This window comes from Phacochoerus africanus, chromosome 7 (assembly GCF_016906955.1).
Source record: "Phacochoerus africanus isolate WHEZ1 chromosome 7, ROS_Pafr_v1, whole genome shotgun sequence".
Classification (NCBI taxonomy): Eukaryota; Metazoa; Chordata; class Mammalia; order Artiodactyla; family Suidae; genus Phacochoerus; species Phacochoerus africanus.
In genome coordinates, this window is record NC_062550.1 from 6,722,675 (window position 1) to 6,735,446 (window position 12,772).

Below are 12,772 nucleotides of genomic sequence, written 5' to 3' on the forward strand. Positions count from 1 at the left end.
GCTGTTTGAAAAGGCTGAATGTGAACTGTTCTGGCACCACTCGTCTCACTGCCAGTTACCAAAGCCTCATTCAGACGGGACCAAACTGACCGATTCTGCCAGCCCCACGGGGAAAGACGCTACAGTCTGCCTCGCGAGTGTTTGCACGCTGGCACGCAAGCTTCGGAACCAACCAAGCACTCCCGTGTTGGAGTTCGGAGTCACCTTGGAAGCTGGTAGCTGCGTTCTGGTATATCAAAGGCTGCTGGATGATCCTCGTCTGGGGCGCGGTGCTGAATGTCGGGGTGATCATGACTGTCTGCTGCGGCAGCTGAGCCGGAGGCTGGGGCTGGGGCTGGGGGCGGGGCTGCAGAACAGGAGTCGCCCTGGGCGGCGTGGGAACCGAGGTGGGGGGAGCCTTGACTTGGAGGGCTGGAGCCTGGGGGGAGGTGGTCGAGGGAGAGAAGGAAGGTAACGGGACCTGGCTGAAGGACCGCTGCATGGAGGGGTCCCCGGCTCCGCCACCACTGCTGCCGCCACTGCCGCTGCCACTTCCACTGCCGCCGGGGAAGGAGCTGCACAGCTGCTCTGAGAACAAGTCAGGGAACTCTCCCACTTGATTGCTGACAAACTGCAGCATCTCTGTGAACAAATGGAAAGGAATACTTTCATTGCCACCCAAACTGCCTATTAACTTTCAAAATGCCTCAAGAAATGAGGCATGAAATCCAACAGCTTTCCCAAGACCACAGCAGAAATGGGTCACCTCCCTCCCCTAGGGGGATGCCACTGGGCCGAGCTGGCCCACCAAGGCAGACTGGGACAGAACTGCATCTGTCTGACCTCCTTCTCTCTCCCTACCACGTCCAGGCCCTTCCTACCCACTCTGCTGATTGTCTTTATCAGGCCTAATAGGAGCTATCTCTGCTGGGCGAGGGTAGCTTCTGGAGGGCACTGCTGGTCCCTTTCTACAGCTGGGGTCATCGCTCTCCTTAGTCTTTGGAGCTCTGAGGCCTTTGCGCTGTGAAGCCACCTCCAGTCTTGGCATTGCTCCCCATGGCGGAGCAGGAGCCATGTGGTTCTGGCTGCACAGCTGTGCCAGACCCTAACTCTGCTCACCGCGGGCAGGCCCTGGGCCTTCTCTCCAAGCTGAGCGTGTCTCTGGGCACTGCTGTACCCCGGAAACACTCAGGGATGATGAAGTCCATGGTCCCTGAGTCACGGGACTTTAGAGGTGGAATGGATGGGAAGATCCGATGCCAAGTCCGTAACAGGGAAATAACTTGGCCAAGGTCACATGGCTCATCGGGACACAGCAAAGATTAGAACCCATTCTCTGCCTCCCAGCACCCTGGCACATTCACGGTCCAAAGGTCATCCAAAGGTCAGGACAGAACAACCAGGGCCCTGGACTCCAGCTTTAGAGGCCTCACCCTGGCCTCCTGTGGCTTTGTCCCTTCCCTCTGGGCCAGGAGTCCGTGGGGCCATGGGAATGCGTCCACCTGGAGACCGTGCCCCCCTCAACGTCACGCTTCAAGTAGCTAGGAGCCCAAGCCTGCTTCCAGAGCCTCCTCCCCGGGCTCCTCCTCGCAAAGGTTGATCCAGAGAAGTTAATCATGACGGACAACTCCTCTCTCATGAGTCCTTCCTTCCACGGCGCTGGTCCCCATTAGGAATCAGAGCCTCGACTTCATCCCTGGGATTTTCAGTTCTACGATTCCCTCCCCGTCCACGTTCTCTCCCCTTTCCTCTCCAACACAGGCCCATGAAGCTGCTTCTTGTTCCTAAACTGTGGCGCCCTCCTCTCAAAACCCTCAGGGCCACAGGATGTGCTGATCTGGTCACCAAAATGAACAAACAAAAATGGGAAGAAAAAAAAAAAAGCCCCCAAGCACGATCTCCATCCATTCTCCAAACCTTCACTAACAAGTCCCTCCCAGCTCTGTGTGTGTGTGTGTGTGTGTGAGAGAGAGAGAGAGAGAGAGAGAGAGAGAGAGAGAGAGAGAGAGTGAGTTATGGAGAGTCTTAGGTCAGGCAAGGAGAAAGCTACCAGGGGTTTCTAGAGTGACCTCCGTACAGGATAATTGGAGCTTAGCAGTTCAGCACATTCAGGGATCAGTCAGTTCAACCCACTGGCAAAAAAGCATCTTGCAAGATGAAATGACTACACACTGGTATTATCTGCCAAACACTGTGACACTCTCTCTGTCCCCACTTAGCCTGTTGTGTGGGAGGGAGAAATGGGCAGAATGCCACAGATATTGTAACTCGTGTACCAACCTATTCCAATTCCTTGTACGTGATTAAACTACGAAACATCTTGAAACTCAGCACAGAATTTAAACAAAAGACAATTTAGTGCTGACACAGTCCAAGCACAACACAAGATTATAAAACGCTTTAAGAAAATGATTAAGAGGAGTTCCCGTCGTGGCGCAGTGGTTAACGAATCCAACTAGGAACCATGAGGTTGCGGGTTCAATCCCTGGCCTTGCTCAGTGGGTTGAAGATCCAGTGTTGCCGTGAGCTGTTGTGTAGGTCACAGATGCAGCTCGGATCCTGCACTGCTATGGCTCTGGCGTAGGCCAGTGGCTACAGCTCTGATTCGACTCCTAGCCTGGGAACCTCCATATGCTGTAGGAGCGGCCCAAGAAAATGGCAAAAAAAAAAAGACCAAAAAAAAAAAGATTAAGAGACACTTCATCATTTGTTGAGCTTTCCAGAACTCCCTAACATCCCAACTCTGGGGAAGCAACAGACGACTGCCTTGTGAGCCAGGAGAGCATCACTCCCGGCTGACTGTTCCAATCTGTGGAAAGCTAAGGAAGGACAAAGAGGCCAGGGGCCTGGGAGATGGGTGCAGGCTCGGTACGAGGGGGGTCTCAAAGGGCCCAGCGGACCCACTGTGTGAATGTGGGCAAGTCAGCTGTCTCCACATCTCACAAGAGGCTGTCCTGAGACTCACTAGGCTTGTCCGTTGTAAGGATTAAGACAGTCTATGCAAGGTGCTTGGTGAGGGGCAGACCGTTATAAAGGCCCGTTACTGCCGCTTCTAGAACACCACTCCGTGGGCGCTCGGCTCCACGTATCTCAACAAGTGCTCTCCAAAACCTTCTGTGGGGTGAGACATGGGCTGGCTGGTGAAGGAACCTGCAGAGGTCACAAAGTTTAGTTCACAAAGGAGGTGAAGTGTGTGTAGGCAAATAGAATGTGACTGCTTAAATTAAAAAAAATCCGTTTCAACGCACACAGGACGAGCTCCTTGGAGCTCTCTCCAGCCAGGCAGACGGGTACTGGGTGGAGAGGCACAGAGGGGCCATTAAGACTGAGCATCTGGAGTCTCTGTTGTGGCTCAGTGGTAAATGAACCTGACCAGCAGCCATGAGGACACGGATTCAATCCCTGGCCTCGCTCAGTGGGTTAAAGCTGTGAGCTGTGGTGTAGGTCGCAGATGTGGCTCGAATCTGGTGTTGCTGTGGCTATAGCATAGGTTGGCAGCTGCAGCTCTGATTGGACCCCTAGCCTGGGAACCTCCATATGCCATGAGTGAGGCCCTAAAAAGACAAAACAAAACGAAACAAAAAAATAGACTGAGCATCTGAAGGAGAAGGAACGGAGAGGTTCTCTGAGCCACTGCTCCAGCAGGGTGCACTGGGCCTCCCCAGGACCCCATCTGGTGTATGGTGACAAAGAAGGGGAGGCCCACCAGGCAGAACAAGGCCGCAAAACCAAGGTGCAGGAGGCCCGGCCCAGGCGAGGTTTCGCTCTGTGACTCCAGCTACACCCCATGGGAGCTCCTGCCATCTCTGAGCTCTTCCTGCTCCCATCACTCGTGTGCTGCAATTACAGGCTCTCACTTCTGCAGGGAGCCATGAACCTAGAAAAGGGAGGCCTGGGAGAAGGCCGAGGTTTTATGGAGCTTTGTAAACGAAGTTCCGCTTCCTGCATGAAGAGCTGCAGGCCCAGGCTTGCAAACCCCAGCTCACCTGGAGGGGGTGCTCCTGGATCCCACCCAGCCATATCCCCATGTTTAGCTGCTTCTTAAACTAAGGCTTAAGCTGCCTGACAAAGCTGGTTGGGCCCTAGAATGAGTTTTGGTCCCATGACCAAAGTTAGAGGCCCTGGCTGTCACCTGTGTCTGACAGTCCCAGGCTTCATCCAAGGAGTCCCCAAGTTCTCATGTACTTTACAGAATTTGTGACCTGGAGGTTAACATAAGCCACTCTGTCTGGCTCAGTCTAGTGGCATCTCCCTGAGAATGAGGTTAACTGGAAATCAGGTCAGGAATGAAGACTCTGGGGCCCCCGGTGGGGTAACAATGACTCTAAACTGCAGTCAAGTCCAAAATTCTGCGGGTATTTGTTACCTGGCCCTGTCATGTGCTACGAGAACTATTTTACAAGGTCATTTATTCTTATATTGTTGTATGATTATGGACCTGTGTTAGATAGTATTTTAAAATAGTTTTCTTGGAGTTCCCTTTGTGGCTCAGCAGGATAAGAACCTAACTAGTATCTACAAGGATGTGGGTTTGATCCTTGGCCTTGCTCAATGGGTTAAGAAGCAGACATGGCTTCGTCTGGTGTTGCTGTGGTTGTGGTGGCAGCTGCAGCTCCATTTAGACTCTTAGCCCAGGACCTTCCATATGCCAAACGTGCGGCAGTAAAAATAATAGTAATAATTTTCTTTTTTAAATCATAAGAGTAACATACTACAGGAAAAAATTAGAAAAAAGTGGAACGAAAAAAAATAACGATAAAAATAAGAACCATCCAGTAATTCCACCACCCTGAGACATCTGCCGGCAATGTTTTGATGTGTACCTTTCCAGACTTCCTCCCATACAAGGCTTGCTTTCAGACACAAGCATGCACGTGTGTGGGAATGGCTTTACAAAAACGGGATCACACGGGACATGCTATGTTCCCTGCTCCCTTTGCTTAATAAAATGTGAAGAGTATCTAGTGTCAACATTATGGATATGACATCATCCTTTCTGAGAGTCCCACGTATCGTACTGTACCGTGTGGTACTACACTGTACTGCATCGACGCACCAGAATTTAATCACTCAGTGATGAAGGAGGTGCGCCTTCAGCGTCTCAGCATTTTCAGCAACCCTTACAAAAACCTGGCACAAGAATCTTTGCCCACTTACCTGATTGTTTTCTTAGGATGAATTTCTAGAAATTAGATGACTGGGTCAAAGGAAAGGTATGAATACTCTGGAAAGGTCAAAACAATCTATACTCCTGCCAGTGTTTCCGCACATTTATTTCTGTCCTTTTGATGGGAAAAAAATGACACCTAATTGTTCTGACTGACAGGAATGAGGATTAAACGCGTTGAACGCCAAACCCCCATTTTACTGGCCATTAGTATTCCTTCTCTGTGAACGGCCTGCCCTTGGCCTTTGTTCTTTTTTCTATTGGATTGTTTGTCTCTTTTTAGTGATTTGAAAAACGTTCATATATTATGGATATATCTGCAAATATTTGCTGCACTTTGCTGGGGGTTTTTTGCTCAGGAAAGAGAGTGGCAGAGTCACTGAGAGTTAGTTACCCTGTCCTAGTCCTGTGACTTGGGGCAAGTTTCACCTCTCCGAGCTGCAGCTGACTAAACAATTACACCGAACTCGTCCTGTTGTTGAGAAAGAACACAGCACAGTGGCCGGCACTGAGTATTACCTAGTACATGTCACACGCAGTGGTTTTTGACAGTTCGTTTTGCTTTGACTTTTTTTTTAAGTTCAAATTTGTTCAAATGCATTGGATATATTAGGGAACAATTTAGGCATAACAGGAATTTTGTGTTTATTTATGCATGAAAGAAACACTAAAATATGCAGAAAACCATACTCAGCTGAAATGAGCCACAGAGGAAAACAAAAAATGCACACACTTGAAACTTCTATCAGTTCCGTCAGGTCACTTGCATGTGCTATGAATGAACTACAACCATCCACATCTGGGGGCAGAAATCTCCATCTGGCTTCAGAGAGCCCGCCTTCCCTCACTTCACAGTAACTCACGAGCTGGGACCTTAATGCTCATTTCCACAAGCAAACCTCAGGTCTTTTGCAAGGTCGAGTGCTGTGTTTATTGTGCTAGTCAAACATTTATTTCTGAGCCACCTAACATCTGTAAAACTGTGCTGTTTTGAAGTCCTATATTATTTTATTTTTTTTGTCTTTTGTCTTGTTGTTGTTGTTGTTGTTGTTGCTATTTCTTGGGCCGCTCCCACGGCATATGGAGGTTCCCAGGCTGGGGGTTGAATCGGAGCTGTAGCCACCGGCCTACGCCAGAGCCACAGCAACGCGGGATCCGAGCTGTGTCTGCAACCTACACCACAGCTCGCGGCAACGCCGGATCGTTAACCCACTGAGCAAGGGCAGGGACCGAACCTGCAACCTCATGGTTCCTAGTCGGATTCGTTAACCACTGCGCCACGACGGGAACTCCCCTATATTATTTTAAATTCATTTTTTTATTGGGCTATAGCTGGTTTACAATATATTAGTTTCAGGTGTACAACATAGTGATTCAAAATCTTTACAGATTTATACATGGTAGTTTGTACCTCCTTGTCTTTTTCTTAGAATGTCTTTTTCTTAGAATTTTTTTTTCTCTATCTTTTTTTGAGTGTTATGACCCTAATCCCACTTTTCCCATAAGCCCTGTGGTTTTTTCTCATTTAATTAAATTTATCTATCTATCTATCTATTTATTTATGTCTTTTTAGGGCCGCACCCACAGCACATGGAGGTTCCCAGGCTAGGGGCTGAATTGGAGCTGTAGCTACTTGGCCTATACCACAGCCACAGCAACGCCAGATCTGAGCCGTGTCTGCGACCTACACTACAGCTCATGGCAACACCGGAACCTTAACCCACTGAGCAAGGCCAGGGATGGAATCCGCATCCTCATGGATGCTAGCTGGGTTCGTTTCCGCTGAGCCACAACAGGAACACCAGTATCCTGCTTTCAAGCTGATGATCCTATTTCCCCTTCTGAGATGTTTCTTTCTAATAATTAAAAAAACTTAAAATTGGAGTTCCCGTCATGGCGCGGCAGAAACAAATCTGACTAGGAACCATGAGGTTGCGGGTTTGATCCCAGGCCTCGCTCAGGGGGTTAAAGATCTGGCATTGCCATGAGATGTGGTGTAGGTCACAGACTCGGCTCGGATCTGGCATTGCTGTGGCTCTGGTGTAGGCTGGTGGCTACAGCTCCAATTAGACCCCTAGCCTGGGAACCTCCATATGCCGCGGGTACGGCCCTAAAAAGACAAAAACAAACAAACAAACAAAAAAAACCCCTTGAAATTAAAAAAATCAAAAGTAGATCCATATCAAACCTAAGGGTCGACTGCGAGATAACTTTCCATTTCCCACCATTGCACAATTTGTGATCACTTCTGCTTTCTTGAGTCACCCAAAGGAGCAGTTAAGGAGCCGGGCTGTTAACCACACCCTTGCATTTCAGAAGCCCTGAAATGCAAGCAGTTCCAGAAGGAACAGAGCATCAGCACTAACAGGTAAACTGGTGCCTAAAATTGCCCCACTCAAACACCAGGAGGCACCTTCACTTGGGAAGAAGCTCAGGGCACAGGGACAGCATCATGTACTTCAAGGGAATTCTGGATCACCATCCCGGGGAAACGGAGACTGGAGGAGGTGCCAAATGACACAGGAGGGCAAACTAGTGACTCAGGCATCCTATATTTTAAGCAAGGGATGCGTGAACTCGTTTTACTGGCAAAGAACCACAAAGGAAAATCAGGTGGGGAGGGCTTGTGTTTCGTAACACGTAACACACAAATGTGTCATGTATTCGTTTGCATATACCGAGTATTACATGATAAAATAAAACATTTGAAAATTGAGAGAAAAGGAAAACAAAGGGCAGCCAAGTCATTCTCAGTATCTGGTCTGGCTTATCTGGCTCTCCCACCACCTGCCCAGGCTGGCTCCTCCTGGCTCCCCTGGTGCAACACAGCAGGGGACCTGTGCTAGCTCTTGACTTTCAATCAAAAGAAGAGTGATCTTCACTCCCTTCAACTGCTCTTTCTTCTTTCCTCTGCTGTGAGTCCGCTATGAATTCCTGGCAGGTCCCCTTGCCTGGTAGCACAGAAAAGTTATGTCTTTGCTCCACTTCCATACCCTGCCTTGATTTCAACCACAGCCTCCTACCCAGTGACAAAAACATCTTTGAGTATCTTGTTGGTCCAACAGTCTTTCAAAGCAAATCAAACTTCTTAAGCATGAGCTTCACAGATTCCTCCCAACGGCTCCCTCCCTCCCACTCAGCTGAGCTCTGCATCCCCCTGGGGAAACTGCTCTCTTCCTTTCCCGCACTCACCTTTGCGGGGGTGGGGAGGGGATCTGAGAATGTGGTCACCGAGCCTGCCCCTCCCTTCCTGCTGGTCACACCCTTTAATTGCACAATTCCATCGTGAAACACTTAACAATTACTCCCACCGAGGACTCTTTTCCTATCTCAGGTCCAGCCACCTTTTAGCTCTGGAACCTAACCAAATCTTGTGATTTGTTTAAAAAAAAAAAAAAATGTTCAGGGAGTTCCCGTCGTGTTGCAGCAGAAAGAATCCGACTAGGAACCATGACGTTGAGGTTTTGATCCATGGCCTCACTCAGTGGGTTAAGGATCCGGCATGGCCGTGAGCTGTGGTGTAGGATCCTGCATTGCTGTGGCTGTGGTGTCGGCTGGCAGCTGTAGCTCTGACTGGACCCCTGGCCTGGGAACCTCCATATGCCGCGGGTGCCACCTTAGAAAGATGAAAATTAAGAAAAAGTCCAGAAGTTGAAAATAAGGGGAAAAAATACAGTTTCTCTTTAAAGTCAGGCCAGAGCCTTGTCTGACCAGTCCACCTAAAGGCCACCTGAGACTCTAGGGAACAAACTTCTGTGACTTCCTCTTTACCCCCGATTAGACACACCTTTGCTTGTAGAAAATTAACAAGTTGCAAATGATTTCTGTTTGGTAAAAAGATAAGCTTAAAAGCTTTGTTTTCATCGCCCTGTGAGTTAACCAGTTATGCATCTAAATTGCTCAGTGGTTAACGAATCCAACCAGTAACCACGAGGTTGTGGGTTCCATCCCAGGCCTCGTTCAGTGGGTTAAGGATCCGGCGTTGCCGTGAGCTGTGGTGCAGGTCGCAGACTTGGCTCGGATCTCGCATTGCTGTGGCTGTGGTGTAGGATGGTGGCTGCAGCTCCGATTCGACCCCTAGCCTGGGAACCTCCATGTGCCGTGGGAACAGCCCTAAAGAGACAAAAAGACAAAAAGACACACACACACACAAAATGCAAATGTATTCCTTTTCTACTACCCACATATCAGTTTCTTGCATTCTCCCTGGGTCCAGCTTTGTTATCCTGCTGGTTTTCTCAATAATGTTAATAAGTCTTTGATATGTGCTGATGATATATTAGTATAGGAGTATATTTTTAACTTTAAATTTTTAATGTTTTTCTTATATCTTGTGTTCTACAAGCACATAGACAGACTCTTCCACTCCCCCGTACCTTTCCAGCACTAAGCCCTCTGGCAGTTTAAAAAATTGGACATCTGAACCAAAATTGGAAGGGACACTCACAATGGGACAAGGGACAAGACTCTTTTTTTTTTTTTGGCTGTCCCCATAGCATGTGAAACTCACGCCACAGCAGTGACAACACCAGATCTTTGACCTCTAGGATACTAGGGAAGCCTGGAACAAAATACTTTGGAAATTTGGATTATCCTGGAAAATCTGGACAAATCTAAGCAATTTCCGCAAAGCTTCTACTTTTGGTAAAATAGGTATATAAACGCAAAAGGTTACAAACACGTTGAACACTCAGCATGTGCTGACTCACAGAGATGATGGAACAACCCTTTGCCACAAAGAGTTAGTGAAAGTGACACAGTGCAGTGACTGTCACTACATACAAGGAGAACACGGGGCCATGATAAAATCACTGACTCCAGCAGGCCGAGCAGCCTCCTGAAGAAGCTGGGCTGAGGGCTGATCAGGATGCAAAGTGAACCCAGGCCCACAGCGTATCACAAGCCAAGGCTTGGAGGCCTGGCGCCATATGGTGGGCGGCTGAAGGGCACCCAGGTGGGCAGGTAGTCGGGAACAAATCATGAAGGGATCTGCCCCTCATAGTCTCCTTACTAAAGAAGGAAAACAGGAGTTCCCGTCGTGGCGCAGTGGTTAACGAATCCGACTAGGAATCATGAGGCTGCGGGTTCGGTCCCTGGCCTTGCTCAGTGGGTTAACGATCTGGCATTGTCGTGAGCTGTGGTGTAGGTTGCAGACGCAGCTCGGATCCTGCGTTGCTGTGGCTCTGACGTAGGCTGGTGGCTACGGCTCCGATTCGACCCCTAGCCTGGGAACCTCCATATGCCGCGGGAGCAGCCCAAGAAATAGCAAAAAGACAAAAAAAAAAAAAAAAGAAGGAAAACAGTGCTCTAGAAGGAGGGCCCTGTAGCTCAGCAGCTGCTCAGCAGCCTGCACAGAGCCCCCAATCATGAGCTCATCAGAAGCTTAAGAATCGTTCTAAACAAAAACTTAGGGCTATATTCTCATATGAGAGAATATCAAAACAGCTAAAATAAAAACTAGGATAACTTTGTCAAATAAAGAGATTCTTCTGAAAATCAATTATAGAAAAGTTCTGGTCATGTATGAAAACTGGGAAACAGGCCACAGGGACTGTGTGAAGGAAATGTGGCAAAGAATCACATATATACACCATGCCTGCGGCGTGCAGAAGTTCCTAGGCCAGGGGTTGAACCTGCACCTCAGCAGTGACCTGAGCCACCACTGCGACGATGCCGAATCCTTAACCCACTGAGCCACGAGGGAATTCCCATCAAAGAATCATATTAATGAAGAAAAGCAGGATGTCAAAAAGCTAAACTAAGAACAAACTGGAAGGCCAAACAGAATGGAGACTCCCAAGTTTGAATTCAAAGAGAACTGGCTGGAGTTCCCATGGTGGCTTGGTGGGTTAAGAACCCAATGTAGTCTCTGTGAGGATGTGGGTTCGATCCCTGGCCTCAATAGGTTAAGGATCTGGCATTGCAGTGGCTGTGGAGTAGGCCTTAACTGCAGCTCCACTCAGACTCCTGGCCCAGGAATTCCCATGTACCCCATGCACAGCCATAAAAAGAAAATTAAAAAAAAAAGGGAGAGAGGAAAAAAAACTGGCAGTGGAATCAGCGAAACTGGGTTGTGAATCTAGTAATGCAATTGCTGTGCTGCCTTTGGAAAATTTATTTATCTCCTTGAGACTCAGTTTCTTTATTTATAAATATGGGAACAATCCAAACTCTGATAGGTATATATTAATGTATAGGAATATGTCCAGCACATAATAAAATGTTTGATTTTTTTTTAACATAACATTTGAAAGAGGGACATCTCCAGGTTAGATTCCAATTTAACCTTTGACTAAAAGCCTAAGGTTATACCATTGATGTTTAAAAGCAAAAACAACGCAGGGACAAAGCTAATAAGCATATTTTCCTTCTTTTTTTTTTTTTTTTTGGTCTTTTTAGGGCCGAACCCCCAGCATATGGAGGTACCCATGCTAGGGGTCAAATCGGAGCTGTAGCTGCTGGCCTCCACCACAGCCACAGCCACAGCCACTCCAGATCCAAGCCATGCCTGTGACCTACACCACAGTTCATGGCAATGCCAGATCCCTAACCCACTGCGCAAGGCCAGGGATCAAACTGGAGCCCCATGGATACTAGTCGGGTTCGTTAACTGCTGAGCCACAACGGGAATGCCCCCATATTTTCTAATTAGAAATCACATTTATATTTTACTTACACGCACAGAAGGTGATGAGGACTGAAATTACATGCATTTCACATTGATTCTACGAGGACCACATGATCATGGCCATCACTGATCTCTACTTAGCACTTCACATAAACTCAGAGGCTGGTATTATTATTCTACTTTACAAGTGAGGAAAATAAGGCTCGGAGAAGCTAAATTGCCTGCCCAAGGCCCCCTTCCCCCAGCTACAAAGCGGCTGAGCTGAGATCTGAACTGACACCCATATGGAGGGCTGTCTGAGTCTCTCCTTCATGCACTTCTTTTCTGCTACCAAAACCCCACCCCCCACATTTCTTGGATTTTAGATCATCACAGCTTGGGAGAAAGAAGCAAGACAGACTTGGAGTGACCATAAAGTAAGGGGCATCAGGGTGTGTGTGGAGCGGGGTAGTTATGTAACGTCTCTCATTACTTCCGATATGAAGTTCACTGCTAAGGGAGGAAGATTCATCTCAGGATAACACGCATGTAACTGACTCATGGAGGAGGAGAGGAGAGAGGTTTTTGCCTGACTGCATTTTGCAAGTATAGCTTCCTCCCAAATTATTACATTCTTCTCCAAATGAGACTTCCTGCCCTGACAAGATGCTCCTTTCAACAACACCACTCTCATTTTTCAAATAAAGAACAAATCGATAAAGACACATCCCTCACGACATGCATTCAACAAGCTTTAACAGAGCCTACTATGTGCCAGACACAAGACTTGAACACGGTCAAGAGGCATGTGCTGTGGAGAAGAAACCCTGTGTGAGCATCTGCCGGGGCCGGCGCTGGGAGTTTGGATAAAAAACGGCACACGATGCAAGAGGAACCAGTTGAAGTTTGTCACTTAAAAAGCTTTTTGTTGTGGATTTTTTTTTTTTTGTGGTATTTTTAGGGCTGTACTCACGGCATATGGAGGTTCCCAGGCTAGGGGTCGAATCGGAGCTGCAGCC

At 48.1% G+C, this 12,772-nt stretch overlaps 1 protein-coding gene across 3 annotated transcripts in view; it reads right to left on the reverse strand.

Annotated features, from left to right (window-relative positions):
• Window positions 1-12,772, reverse strand: part of SREBF2 (sterol regulatory element binding transcription factor 2) — a 65,692-nt gene that overhangs the window by 38,041 nt on the left and 14,879 nt on the right. For all 3 annotated transcript variants that reach the window (XM_047786125.1, XM_047786123.1, XM_047786124.1), the window contains exon 2: window positions 205-621. In XM_047786125.1, the coding sequence (XP_047642081.1) occupies window positions 205-621 (417 nt within the window). The remainder of the gene's footprint in view (window positions 1-204; window positions 622-12,772) is intronic.